This window comes from Petromyzon marinus, chromosome 67, assembly GCF_048934315.1.
Source record: "Petromyzon marinus isolate PM22_M1 ecotype Great Lakes invasive population chromosome 67, UKy_Petmar_22M1.pri1.0, whole genome shotgun sequence".
NCBI lineage: Eukaryota > Metazoa > Chordata > Hyperoartia > Petromyzontiformes > Petromyzontidae > Petromyzon > Petromyzon marinus.
Window position 1 is genome coordinate 2401837 of NC_133733.1, and position 13658 is coordinate 2415494.

General features: G+C 57.0%; 1 protein-coding gene across 1 annotated transcript in view; it reads right to left on the reverse strand.

The window, feature by feature from the left end:
- Positions 1-13658, reverse strand: part of LOC116938463 (fibroblast growth factor 14-like) — a 557958-nt gene that overhangs the window by 285662 nt on the left and 258638 nt on the right. The window contains exon 2 of the mRNA XM_076054702.1: positions 8861-8971. Coding sequence (XP_075910817.1) covers positions 8861-8971 — 111 coding nt within the window. The remainder of the gene's footprint in view (positions 1-8860; positions 8972-13658) is intronic.

Consider the following 13658-nt stretch of genomic DNA (forward strand, 5'->3'; position numbering starts at 1 on the left):
AGTCTGGGTTCAAGCCCTGGGTCTGGGTGTCTCTCTCTCTCTCAGGGGGTTCACGATGGCCGTGTCAGAGACACTGATAACATGGGTTCAAGCCCTGGGTCTGGGTGTCTCTCTCTCTCAGGCGGTTCACGATGACCGTGTCACAGACACTGAGAACCTGGGTTCAAGCCCTGGGTCTGGGTGTCTCTCTCTCTCAGGGGGGTTCACGATGGCCGTGTCACAGACACTGAGAGTCTGGGTTCAAGCCCTGGGTCTGGGTGTCTCTCTCTCTCAGGGGGTTCACGATGGCCGTGTCAGAGACACTGATAACCTGGGTTCAAGCCCTGGGTCTGGGTCTCTCTCAGGGGGTTCACAATGGCCGTGTCACAGACACTGAGATCCTGGGTTCAAGCCCTGGGTCTGGGTGTCTCTTTCTCTCTCAGGGGGTTCACAATGGCCGTGTCACAGACACTGAGATGCTGGGTTCAAGCCCTGGGTCTGGGTGTCTCTCTCTCTCAGGGGGTTCACGATGGCCGTGTCACAGACACTGAAATTCTGGGTTCAAGCCCTGGGTCTGGGTGTCTCTCTCTCTCTCAGGGGGTTCACAATGGCCGTGTCAGAGACAATGAGATCCTGGGTTCAAGCCCTGTGTCTGGGTGTCTCTCTCAAGGGGTTCACGCTGGCCGTGTCACAGACACTGAGAGTCTGGGTACAAGCCCTGGGTCTGGGTGTCTCTCTCTCTCAGGGGGTTCACAATGGCCGTGTCACAAACACTGAGAGTCTGGGTTCAAGCCCTGGGTCTGGGTGTCTCTCTCTCAGGGGGTTCACAATGGCCGTGTCACAGACACTGAGATCCTGGGTTCAAGCCCTGGGTCTGGGTGTATCTCTCTCTCTCAGGGGGTTCACAATGGCCGTGTCACAGACACTGAGAGTCTGGGTTCAAGCCCTGGGTCTGGGCGTCTCTCTCTCTCTGGGGGTTCACAATGGCCGTGTCACAGACACTGAGATCCTGGGTTCAAGCCCTGGGTCTGGGTGTATCTCTCTCTCTCTCTCATGGGGTTCACGATGGTCGTGTCACAGACACTGAGAGTCTGGGTTCAAGCCCTGGGTCTGGGTGTCTCTCTCTCTCTCTCAGGGGTTTTACGATGGCCGTGTCAGAGACACTGATAACATGGGTTCAAGCCCTGGGTCTGGGTGTCTCTCTCTCTCAGGCGGTTCACGATGACCGTGTCACATACACTGAGATCCTGGGTTCAAGCGCTGGGTCTGGGTGTCTCTCTCTCTCAGGGGGTTCACGATGGCCGTGTCAGAGACACTGATAACCTTGGTTCAAGCCCTGGGTCTGGGTCTCTCTCTCTCTCTCAGGGGGTTCACAATGGCCGTGTCACAGACACTGAGATCCTGGGTTCAAGCCCTGGGTCTGGGTGTCTCTTTCTCTCTCAGGGGGTTCACAATGGCCGTGTCACAGACACTGAGATGCTGGGTTCAAGCCCTGGGTCTGGGTGTCTCTCTTTCTCAGGGGGTTCACGATGGCCGTGTCACAGACACTGAGATCCTGGGTTCAAGCCCTGGGTCTGGGTGTCTCTCTCTCTCAGGGGGTTCACGATGGCCGTGTCACAGACACTGAAATTCTGGGTTCAAGCCCTGGGTCTGGGTGTCTCTCTCTCTCTCTCAGGGGGTTCACAATGGCCGTGTCAGAGACAATGAGATCCTGGGTTCAAGCCCTGGGTCTGGGTGTCTCTCCCTCTCTCTTATGGGGTTCACGATGGCCGTGTCACAGACACTGAGAGTCTGGGTTCAAGCCCTGGGTCTGGGTGTCTCTCTCTCTCTCAGGGGGTTCACGATGGCCGTGTCAGAGACACTGATAACATGGGTTCAAGCCCTGGGTCTGGGTGTCTCTCTCTCTCAGGCGGTTCACGATGACCGTGTCACAGACACTGAGAACCTGGGTTCAAGCCCTGGGTCTGGGTGTCTCTCTCTCTCAGGGGGGTTCACGATGGCCGTGTCACAGACACTGAGAGTCTGGGTTCAAGCCCTGGGTCTGGGTGTCTCTCTCTCTCAGGGGGTTCACGATGGCCGTGTCAGAGACACTGATAACCTGGGTTCAAGCCCTGGGTCTGGGTCTCTCTCAGGGGGTTCACAATGGCCGTGTCACAGACACTGAGATCCTGGGTTCAAGCCTTGGGTCTGGGTGTCTCTTTCTCTCTCAGGGGGTTCACAATGGCCGTGTCACAGACACTGAGTGCTGGGTTCAAGCCCTGGGTCTGGGTGTCTCTCTCTCTCAGGGGGTTCACGATGGCCGTGTCACAGACACTGAAATTCTGGGTTCAAGCCCTGGGTCTGAGTGTCTCTCTCTCTCTCAGGGGGTTCACAATGGCCGTGTCAGAGACAATGAGATCCTGGGTTCAAGCCCTGTGTCTGGGTGTCTCTCTCAAGGGGTTCACGCTGGCCGTGTCACAGACACTGAGAGTCTGGGTACAAGCCCTGGGTCTGGGTGTCTCTCTCTCTCAGGGGGTTCACAATGGCCGTGTCACAAACACTGAGAGTCTGGGTTCAAGCCCTGGGTCTGGGTGTCTCTCTCTCAGGGGGTTCACAATGGCCGTGTCACAGACACTGAGATCCTGGGTTCAAGCCCTGGGTCTGGGTGTATCTCTCTCTCTCAGGGGGTTCACAATGGCCGTGTCACAGACACTGAGAGTCTGGGTTCAAGCCCTGGGTCTGGGTGTCTCTCTCTCTCTGGGGGTTCACAATGGCGGTGTGACAGACACTGAGATCCTGGGTTCAAGCCCTGGGTCTGGGTGTCTCTCTCTCTCTCTCATGGGGTTCACGATGGTCGTGTCACAGACACTGAGAGTCTGGGTTCAAGCTCTGGGTCTGGGTGTCTCTCTCTCTCTCTCTCAGGGGTTTTACGATGGCCGTGTCAGAGACACTGATAACATGGGTTCAAGCCCTGGGTCTGGGTGTCTCTCTCTCTCAGGCGGTTCACGATGACCGTGTCACAGACACTGAGATCCTGGGTTCAAGCCCTGGGTCTGGGTGTCTCTCTCTCTCAGGGGGTTCACGATGGCCGTGTCAGAGACACTGATAACCTGGGTTCAAGCCCTGGGTCTGTGTCTCTCTCTCTCTCAGGGGGTTCACAATGGCCGTGTCACAGACACTGAGATCCTGGGTTCAAGCCCTGGGTCTGGGTGTCTCTTTCTCTCTCAGGGGGTTCACAATGGCCGTGTCACAGACACTGAGATGCTGGGTTCAAGCCCTGGGTCTGGGTGTCTCTCTCTCTCAGGGGGTTCACGATGGCCGTGTCACAGACACTGAGATCCTGGGTTCAAGCCCTGGGTCTGGGTGTCTCTCTCTCTCAGGGGGTTCACGATGGCCGTGTCACAGACACTGAAATTCTGGGTTCAAGCCCTGGGTCTGGGTGTCTCTCTCTCTCTCTCTCAGGTGGTTCACAATGGCCGTGTCAGAGACAATGAGATCCTGGGTTCAAGCCGTGGGTCTGGGTGTCTCTCTCAGGGGGTTCACGCTGGCCGTGTCACAGACACTGAGAGTCTGGGTACAAGCCCTGGGTCTGGGTGTCTCTCTCTCTCAGGGGGTTCACAATGGCCGTGTCACAAACACTGAGAGTCTGGGTTCAAGCCCTGGGTCTGGGTGTCTCTCTCTCAGGGGGTTCACAATGGCCGTGTCACAGACACTGAGATCCTGGGTTCAAGCCCTGGGTCTGGGTGTCTCTCTCTCTCTCAGGGGGTTCACAATGGCCGTGTCACAGACACTGAGAGTCTGGGTTCAAGCCCTGGGTCTGGGTGTCTCTCTCTCTCTGGGGGTTCACAATGGTCGTGTCACAGACACTGAGAGTCTGGGTTCAAGCCCTGGGTCTGGGTGTCTCTCTCTCTCTCTCTCAGGGGTTTCACGATGACCGTGTCACAGACACTGAGATCCTGGGTTCAAGCCCTGGGTCTGGGTGTCTCTCTCTCAGGGGGGTTCACGATGGCCGTGTCACAGACACTGAGAGTCTGGGTTCAAGCCCTGGGTCTGGGTGTCTCTCTCTCTCAGGGGGTTCACGATGGCCGTGTCAGAGACACTGACAACCTGGGTTCAAGCCCTGGGTCTGGGTCTCTCTCTCTCTCAGGGGGTTCACAATGGCCGTGTCACAGACACTGAGGTCCTGGGTTCAAGCCCTGGGTCTGGGTGTCTCTTTCTCTCTCAGGGGGTTCACAATGGCCGTGTCACAGACACTGAGATGCTGGGTTCAAGCCCTGGGTCTGGGTGTCTCTCTCTCTCAGGGGGTTCACGATGGCCGTGTCACAGACACTGAGATCCTGGGTTTAAGCCCTGGTTCTGGGTGTCTCTCTCTCTCTCAGGGGGTTCACGATGGCCGTGTCACAGACACTGAAATTCTGGGTTCAAGCCCTGGGTCTGGGTGTCTCTCTCTCTCTCTCAGGGGGTTCACAATGGCCGTGTCAGAGACAATGAGATCCTGTGTTCAAGCCCTGGGTCTGGGTGTCTCTCTCAGGGGGTTCACGCTGGCCGTGTCACAGACACTGAGAGTCTGGGTACAAGCCCTGGGTCTGGGTGTCTCTCTCTCTCAGGGGGTTCACAATGGCCGTGTCACAAACACTGAGAGTCTGGGTTCAAGCCCTGGGTCTGTGTGTCTCTCTCTCAGGGGGTTCACAATGGCCGTGTCACAGACACTAAGATCCTGGGTTCAAGCCCTGGGTCTGGTTGTCTCTCTCTCTCAGGGGGTTCACAATGGCCGTGTCACAGACACTGAGAGTCTGGGTTCAAGCCCTGGGTCTGGGTGTCTCTCTCTCTCTCTCTCATGGGGTTCACGATGGTCGTGTCACAGACACTGAGAGTCTGGGTTCAAGCCCTGGGTCTGGGTGTCTCTCTCTCAGGGGTTTCACGATGGCCGTGTCAGAGACACTGAGATCCTGGGTTCAAGCCCTGGGTCTGGGTGTCTCTCTCTCTCAGGCGGTTCACGATGGCCGTGTCACAGACACTGAGAGTCTGGGTTCAAGCCCTGGGTCTGGGTGTCTCTCTCTCTCAGGGGGTTCACAATGGTCGTGTCACAGACACTGTGTGGGCCTTGCCTAGGGTCACCCGTCAGTGGCAGCTGGGGAGGAGGGGGGGGTAGGGGAATGAAGGTGGCGAGGGGTGTAAAGAGGGAGGTGGGTTTGGACAGGAGGGGTGGGGGGCGAGCATTGGTGGGGGGCGAGCATTGGTGGGGGGGGGACGGAGGGGGGAGTGGAGGGGAGGGGCGTGGGGGAGTGGAGGGGAGTGGGGAGTGGAGGGGAGGGGCGTGGGGGAGTGGAGGGGCGGGGGGTGGGGGAGTGGTGGGGAGGGGCGTGGGGGAGTGGAGGGGAGGGGCGAGTGGAGGGGAGGGGCGAGTGGAGGGGAGGGGCGAGTGGAGGGGAGGGGCGTGGGGGCGTGGGGGGCTCCGCGAGGAGTAAAAATCCGGTGGTTGCCGTGGCAACGCCGTAGGCGGTGCGGCGAGGCAACGCTCTCCTCGCGAGCGTGACGAGCAGCGCGGCAAGGGCGCGGCGCTCGTGCGCATGCGCGGGAAACCCCCCCGCCCCCCAAACCCCTCCACCTCCACCCACTTCACACCTCCCCCACAGGCTCACAATGGCAGTGGGTGGCGGATGGCAGTGGTGACGATTCGCCGTCTCCCGAACACTGACCCGCTGCTCACTCACTCACCCACTCAGTCACTCACTCAGTCACTCACTCACCCACCCACTCACCCACTCACTCACCCACTCAGTCACTCACCCACTCAGTCACTCACTCACTCAGTCACTCACTCACCCACTCAGTCACTCACTCACCCACTCAGTCACTCACTCACCCACTCAGTCACTCACTCACCTACTCACTCACTCACTCACCCACATACTCACTCACTCACCTACTCAGTCACTCACTCACTCACCCACTCAGTCACTCACCCACTCAGTCACTCACTCACCCCTTTAGTCACTCACTCACTCACCCCTTTAGTCACTCACTCACCCACTCACTCAGTCACTCACTCACCCACTCACCCAATCAGTCACTCACTCACCCACTCAGTCACTCACCCACTCAGTCACACACTCACCCGCTGCTCACTCACTCACCCACTCACTCACCCACTCACCCACTCAGTCACTCACTCACCCACTCAGTCACTCACTCACCCTCTGCTCACTCACTCACTCACCCACTCACTCACCCACTCACCCACTCACTCACCCACTCACCCACTCATTCACTCACCCACTCAGTCACTCACCCACTCAGTCACTCAGTCACTCAGTCACTCACTCACTCACCCACACACTCACTCACCCACTCACCCACACACTCACTCACTCACCCACACACTCACTCACTCAACCACTCAGTCACTCACTAACACACCCACTCACTCACTCACCCACTCACTCACCCACTCAGTCACCCACTCACTCACACACTCACTCACTCAGTCACTCACCCACTCAGTCACTCACTCACCCACTCACTCACCCACTCAGTCACTCACTCACCCACTCAGTCACTCACTCACCCGCTGCTCACTTACTCACTCACCCACTCACTCACTCACCCACTCAGTCACTCACTCACTCACCCACACACTCACTCACTCACCCACACACTCACTCACTCACCCACTCAGTGTCCGTGCGTGTGTCCATGAGTGTGTGTCTGAGTGTGTCCGTGAGTGTGTCTGTGTGAGTGTGTCTGTGTGCGTGTGTCCATGTGTGCGTGTGTGTGGGTCTGTGTGTGTCTGTGTTTGTGTCTGTGTGTCTGTGTGCGTGTGCCATCTGTGCCATCTGTTGAGGAAGTACTGAGGGCGATCCGGAGTCTGAGACCAGGAAAGGCAGCGGGCAGAGATGATCTCCCAAGCGAAATGCTGAGGGAGGGTGGAGTTTGTGCACTGCCCTAAATGACATCATAACAACAGTCTGGACCACTGGACGGGTTCCACAGGATTGGAAGGATGCCCTGGTGGTCCCCCTCTTTAAGAAGGGGGACCGCACAGACTGTAACAACTACAGGGGCATTTCACTCCTCAGTAAGCCGGGAAAGGTCCTGGCAAGGATTATTCAACATCGCCTTGCCAGGCACGCTGAGGAGAGGCTTGCGGAGCCCCAGTGCGGTTTCAGGAAAGGGCGGTCCTGCACAGATGCCATATTTTCTGTCCGTCTGCTACAGCAGAGGTGTAGGGAATTCCAGCAAGACCTACATCTCTGCTTTATTGACCTGGTCAAGGCCTATGATACCATCAATAGGCCTGGGCTCTGGGTTGTTCTTCGTGCTTTTGGAGTACCTGACCCTCTGCTCACGATCATTAAGGACCTTCATGATGGTGAGCGGGCCCGGGTAAAACTACGTGGCCGGGAGTCCGAGCCTTTCCCTGTACACCTTGGGGTGCGACAGGGATGTCCGCTGGCTCCCACATTATTTAACATCTATTTCGACGACGTAGTTCATGAAGCCTTCAATAGCTGTACCGGGGGAATCTCCATATGGTACAGATATAATGGGAGAATGATCGATGCCCGGGTGTGGTCAAGGGATGGCTCCCTATTGCTCAACCACGTTATGTATGCTGATGATTTGGTAATAGCTGCTCATTCAGAGGAGGAGTTGGAGACGCTGCTGCTGAGACTAGAGCGTGCCACTAAGAGATGGGGCCTTACCATCAGCCCCACCAAAACTAAGCACCTGCCTGGGTATTTTGTACCATCGGACACTCCACCCCCACAACTCCCAATCGGTGATGGGGCAGTTGTGGAGAGAGTGGAGAGTTTCCCATACCTGGAAAGTGTGCTTATGACCGGCTCCAGTTTAACAGCAGAGGTCTCACTCCGAATCAGTCGAGCGGCAATATCTTTTCATCGGTTGCGTAACGCTGTGTGGAAGCTACCTGGTCTGTCGCTCCGCACTAAGCTTCAGGTCTTCTCGGCCACGGTCATTCCCTCCCTTCTCTATGCTTGCAAAACGTGGACCCCCCTAATGGAACATCTTCGCCGGTTAGAAACATTTAGGCTGGCCTGCCTACGATCCATCCTGGGTTTAACCAGACTGGATTGTGTGAGGAGCTCACAAATCCTTGAAAGTTCTGGGCAAGGTCCCATCGGTGAGCTCCTCCGGCGGGCAAGGCTGCGATGGCTGGGTCATGTAGCCCGCATGCCCAGCCACCGCATGCCGAAACAGCTTTTGTTCGGCCAGATCGAGGGGGCTAAGCGGGCGCGGCACGGGCTAGAGAAGAGATGGAGTGATGTGGTACAGGAGAACGTGGAGCTGAATGGACTTGCCGATGACTGGTACCAGCGGTGTCAAGATCGGTCTCTGTGGAGGAGGCTCGTGAAGGACGCTACTGGGGAGTTGGAGGCAGTCGCCCTCCAACAACAACGGAGGGCGGAGGAGCGACGCTCACAACAACGAGCGGAGCGCCGGGTGGCTAAAGCACAGCAGGTTGGCACAGTAGGGGGCACAGGTGGTGCATCGGCCAGTCATCTCAGTCAGTCGACCTGTGGCACCTGGGTCTGCCCCGTGACCTCCTGCCAGCGGGCGTTCGACACTCCACGTGGCCTCAAGGTGCACAAGTCCTGGCACAAGCGTCGTGGTGACGTCACTGCCACTTAGTGGCGAATGGCGGTTGTTGTTGTTGTTGTTGTGTGTGTGTCTGTTTGCACGTGTCTGTGTGTGCGTGTCTGTGTGTGCGTGTCTGTGTGTGTGTGTCCATGTGTGCGTGTGTCTGTGTGTGTGTCTGTGTGTGTGTCTGTGTATCTGCGCGTGTGTCCGTGTGTCTGTGTGTGTGTCTGTGTGTCTGTGTGTGTGTCTGTGTGTCTGTGTGTGTGTCTTTCCGTGTGCGCGTGCACAGCGCCCTCACCCAGGTGGCTGCCCTCGTCCTTGGTGCCGCCGATGGCGCCTTCGCCGTGAATCTGCAGGTAGTAGCCCTGCCGGCAGTAGAGGCGCGTCACGATGCCCTTCAGCTGGAGCTCTGCGGAGAGACGCGCGCACCCACAAAGGGGTCCCACTTCTAGCAAGAGATGGGGGCAAGTGCTGTTACACCGGCAACACCAGCAGTGATAGCGATTCTCTGAACCGGTCCTGGGCCTCCCCTAGGTTGGCTCAGCCTCAAATGAGCGCCTGGTGCTGTGTGTGGTGTGTAGTGAACATCGCCACTGGGGGGGGAGACAAAGGCGGCCGGGCGTCGTGCTGGTAGCCACCCACCCCCTCGTGTGTACCGCAGTGCCGGTAGCCTTCACAGGTGCTGCTCGTTAACAGCACTTGCCCCTGCAGTCTGTTAGAGGCTACACGGGGGACCTTTGTCTGTGTCTACCTTCACAGGTGCTGCTGCTACTCGCTACTAACAGCAATTGCCCCTGCAGTCTGTTAGAGGCTACACGGGGGACCTTTGTCTGTGTCTACCTTCATAGGTGCTGCTGCTACTCGCTACTAACAGCACTTGCCCCTACAGCCTGTTAGAGGCTACACGAGGGACCTTTGTCTCTTTGGTGGCCGTGAGCTGGGATCGAACTCAGTTGCGATAATTGCCGATGCAAAGACAAAGGTCCCTCGTGTAGTGCACGCAGGCTGTAGGGGCAAGTGCAGTTAGTGAGTAGCAGCAGTGCCTGTGAGGGCTACCGGCACTGTGGTACACACGAGGGGGTGGGTGGGCAGCACCACGCCCGGCCGCCTTTGTCTCCCCCCCCAGTGACGATGTTTACTACGCACCGCACTCACACACACACATACACCCACATACACACACACTCACACACACACTCACACACACTCACACACACATACAACAACAACCGCCATTCGCCACTAAGTGGCGGTGACGTCACCACGACGCTTGTGCCAGGCTATGTGCACCCTCAGGCCACGTGAAGTGTCGAACGCCCGCTGGCAGGAGGTCACGGGGCAGACCCAGGTGCCACGGGTCGACTGACTGAGATGACTGGCTGATGCACCACCTGTGCCCCCTACTGTGCCAACCTGCTGTGCTTTAGCCACCCGGCGCTCCGCTCGCTGTTGTGAGCGTCGCTCCTCCGCCCTCCGTTGTTGTTGGAGGGCGACTGCCTCCAACTGCCCAGTAGCATCCTTCACGAGCCTCCTCCACAGAGGCCGATCTTGACACCGCTGGTACCAGTCATCGGCAAGTCCACTCAGCTCCACGTCCTCCTGTACCACATCACTCCATCTCTTCTCTAGCCCGTGCCGCGCCCGCTTAGCCCCCTCAATCCGGCCAAACAAAAGCTGTTTCGGCATGCGGTGGCTGGGCATGCGGGCTACATGACCCAGCCATCGCAGCCTTGCCTGCCGGAGGAGCTCACCGATGGGACCCTGCCCAGATCTTTCAAGGATTTGTGAGCTCCTCACACAATCCAGTCTGGTTAAACCCAGGATGGATCGTAGGCAGGCCAGCCTAAATGTTTCTAACCGGCGAAGATGTTCCATTAGGGGGGTCCACGTTTCGCAAGCGTAGAGAAGGGAGGGAATGACCGTGGCCGAGAAGACCTGAAGCTTAGTGCGGAGCGACAGACCAGGTAGCTTCCACACAGCGTTATGCAACCGATGAAAAGATATTGCCGCTCGACTGATTCGGAGTGAGACCTCTGCTGTTAAACTGGAGCCAGTCATAAGCACACTGCCCAGGTATGGGAAACTCTCCACTCTCTCCACAACTGCCCCATCACCGATTGGGAGTTGTGGGGGTGGAGTGTCCGATGGTACAAAATACCCAGGCAGGTGCTTAGTTTTGGTGGGGCTGATGGTAAGGCCCCACCTCTTAGTGGCACGCTCCAGTCTCAGCAGCAGCGTCTCCAACTCCTCCTCTGACTGAGCAGCTATTACCAAATCATCAGCATACATAACGTGGTTGAGCAATAGGGAGCCATCCCTTGACCGCACCCGGGCATCGATTAGCCTCCCATTATATCTGTACCATATGGAGATTCCCCCGGTACAGCTATTGAAGGCTTCACGAACTACGTGGTCAAAATAGATGTTAAATAATGTGTGAGCCAGAGGACATCCCTGTCGCACCCCAAGGTGTACAGGGAATGGCTCTGACTCCCGGCCACGTAGTTTTACCCGGGCCCGCTCACCATCATGAAGGTCCTTAATGATCGTGAGCAGAGGGTCAGGTACTCCAAAAGCACAAAGAACGACCCAGAGCCCAGGCCTACTGATGGTATCATAGGCCTTGACCAGGTCAATAAAGCAGAGATGTAGGTCTTGTTGGAATTCCCTACACCTCTGCTGTAGCAGACGGACAGAAAATATGGCATCTGTGCAGGACCGCCCTTTCCTGAAACCGCATTGGGGCTCCGCAAGCCTCTCCTCAGCGTGCCTGGCAAGGCGATGCTGAATAATCCTTGCCAGGACCTTTCCCGGTACACTGAGGAGTGAGATGCCCCATCAAAAACACACACACACGTGTACGTACACACACACACATACACACACATACACACATCAACAACAACAACAACAACAACCGCCATTCACCACTAAGTGGCGGTGACGTCACCACGACGCTTGTGCCAGGCTATGTGCACCCTGAGGCCACGTGAAGTGTCGAACGCCCGCTGGCAGGAGGTCACGGGGCAGACCCAGGTGCCACGGGTCGACTGACTGAGATGACTGGCTGATGCACCACCTGTGCCCCCTACTGTGCCAACCTGCTGTGCTTTAGCCACCCGGCGCTCCGCTCGCTGTTGTGAGCGTCGCTCCTCCGCCCTCCGTTGTTGTTGGAGGGCGACTGCCTCCAACTGCCCAGTAGCATCCTTCACGAGCCTCCTCCACAGAGGCCGATCTTGACACCGCTGGTACCAGTCATCGGCAAGTCCACTCAGCTCCACGTCCTCCTGTACCACATCACTCCATCTCTTCTCTAGCCCGTGCCGCGCCCGCTTAGCCCCCTCAATCCGGCCAAACAAAAGCTGTTTCGGCATGCGGTGGCTGGGCATGCGGGCTACATGACCCAGCCATCGCAGCCTTGCCTGCCGGAGGAGCTCACCGATGGGACCCTGCCCAGATCTTTCAAGGATTTGTGAGCTCCTCACACAATCCAGTCTGGTTAAACCCAGGATGGATCGTAGGCAGGTCAGCCTAAATGTTTCTAACCGGCGAAGATGTTCCATTAGGGGGGTCCACGTTTCGCAAGCGTAGAGAAGGGAGGGAATGACCGTGGCCGAGAAGACCTGAAGCTTAGTGCGGAGCGACAGACCAGGTAGCTTCCACACAGCGTTACGCAACCGATGAAAAGATATTGCCGCTCGACTGATTCGGAGTGAGACCTCTGCTGTTAAACTGGAGCCAGTCATAAGCACACTGCCCAGGTATGGGAAACTCTCCACTCTCTCCACAACTGCCCCATCACCGATTGGGAGTTGTGGGGGTGGAGTGTCCGATGGTACAAAATACCCAGGCAGGTGCTTAGTTTTGGTGGGGCTGATGGTAAGGCCCCACCTCTTAGTGGCACGCTCCAGTCTCAGCAGCAGCGTCTGCAACTCCTCCTCTGACTGAGCAGCTATTACCAAGTCATCAGCATACATAACGTGGTTGAGCAATAGGGAGCCATCCCTTGACCGCACCCGGGCATCGATTAGCCTCCCATTATATCTGTACCATATGGAGATTCCCCCGGTACAGCTATTGAAGGCTTCACGAACTACGTGGTCAAAATAGATGTTAAATAATGTGGGAGCCAGAGGACATCCCTGTCGCACCCCAAGGTGTACAGGGAATGGCTCTGACTCCCGGCCACGTAATTTTACCCGGGCCCGCTCACCATCATGAAGGTCCTTAATGATCGTGAGCAGAGGGTCAGGTACTCCAAAAGCACGAAGAACGACCCAGAGCCCAGGCCTACTGATGGTATCATAGGCCTTGACCAGGTCAATAAAGCAGAGATGTAGGTCTTGTTGGAATTCCCTACACCTCTGCTGTAGCAGACGGACAGAAAATATGGCATCTGTGCAGGACCGCCCTTTCCTGAAACCGCATTGGGGCTCCGCAAGCCTCTCCTCAGCGTGCCTGGCAAGGCGATGCTGAATAATCCTTGCCAGGACCTTTCCCGGCACACTGAGGAGTGAGATGCCCCTGTAGTTGTTACAGTCTGTGCGGTCCCCCTTCTTAAAAAGGGGGACCACCAGGGCATCCTTCCAATCCTGCCGAACCCGTCCAGTGGTCCAGACTGTTGTTATGATGTCATATAGGGCAGTCTGTGCACAAACGCCACCCTCCCTCAGCATTTCGCTTGGGAGATCATCTCTGCCCGCTGCCTTTCCTGGTCTCAGACTCCGGATCGCCTTCAATACTTCCTCAGCAGATGGCACCTCAGCCAGCCACTCACAGGGGGTGACTTCATCCAATATTTGGATGAAGTCACACATACATACACACACACGTGTACGTACACTCACACACATACACACACACATACACACACACACATACACATACATACACACATACATACATACACATACATACACACACGTGTACGTACACTCACAGACACACGTGTACGTACACTCACACATACACAAAGACAAAGGTCCCCCGTGTAGCTTCTAATAGGCTGCAGGGGCAAGTGCTGTTAGCGAGCAGCACCAATGAAGGCTACTGGCACTGTGGCACACGAGGGAGTGGGTGGCTACCTGCACCACGCC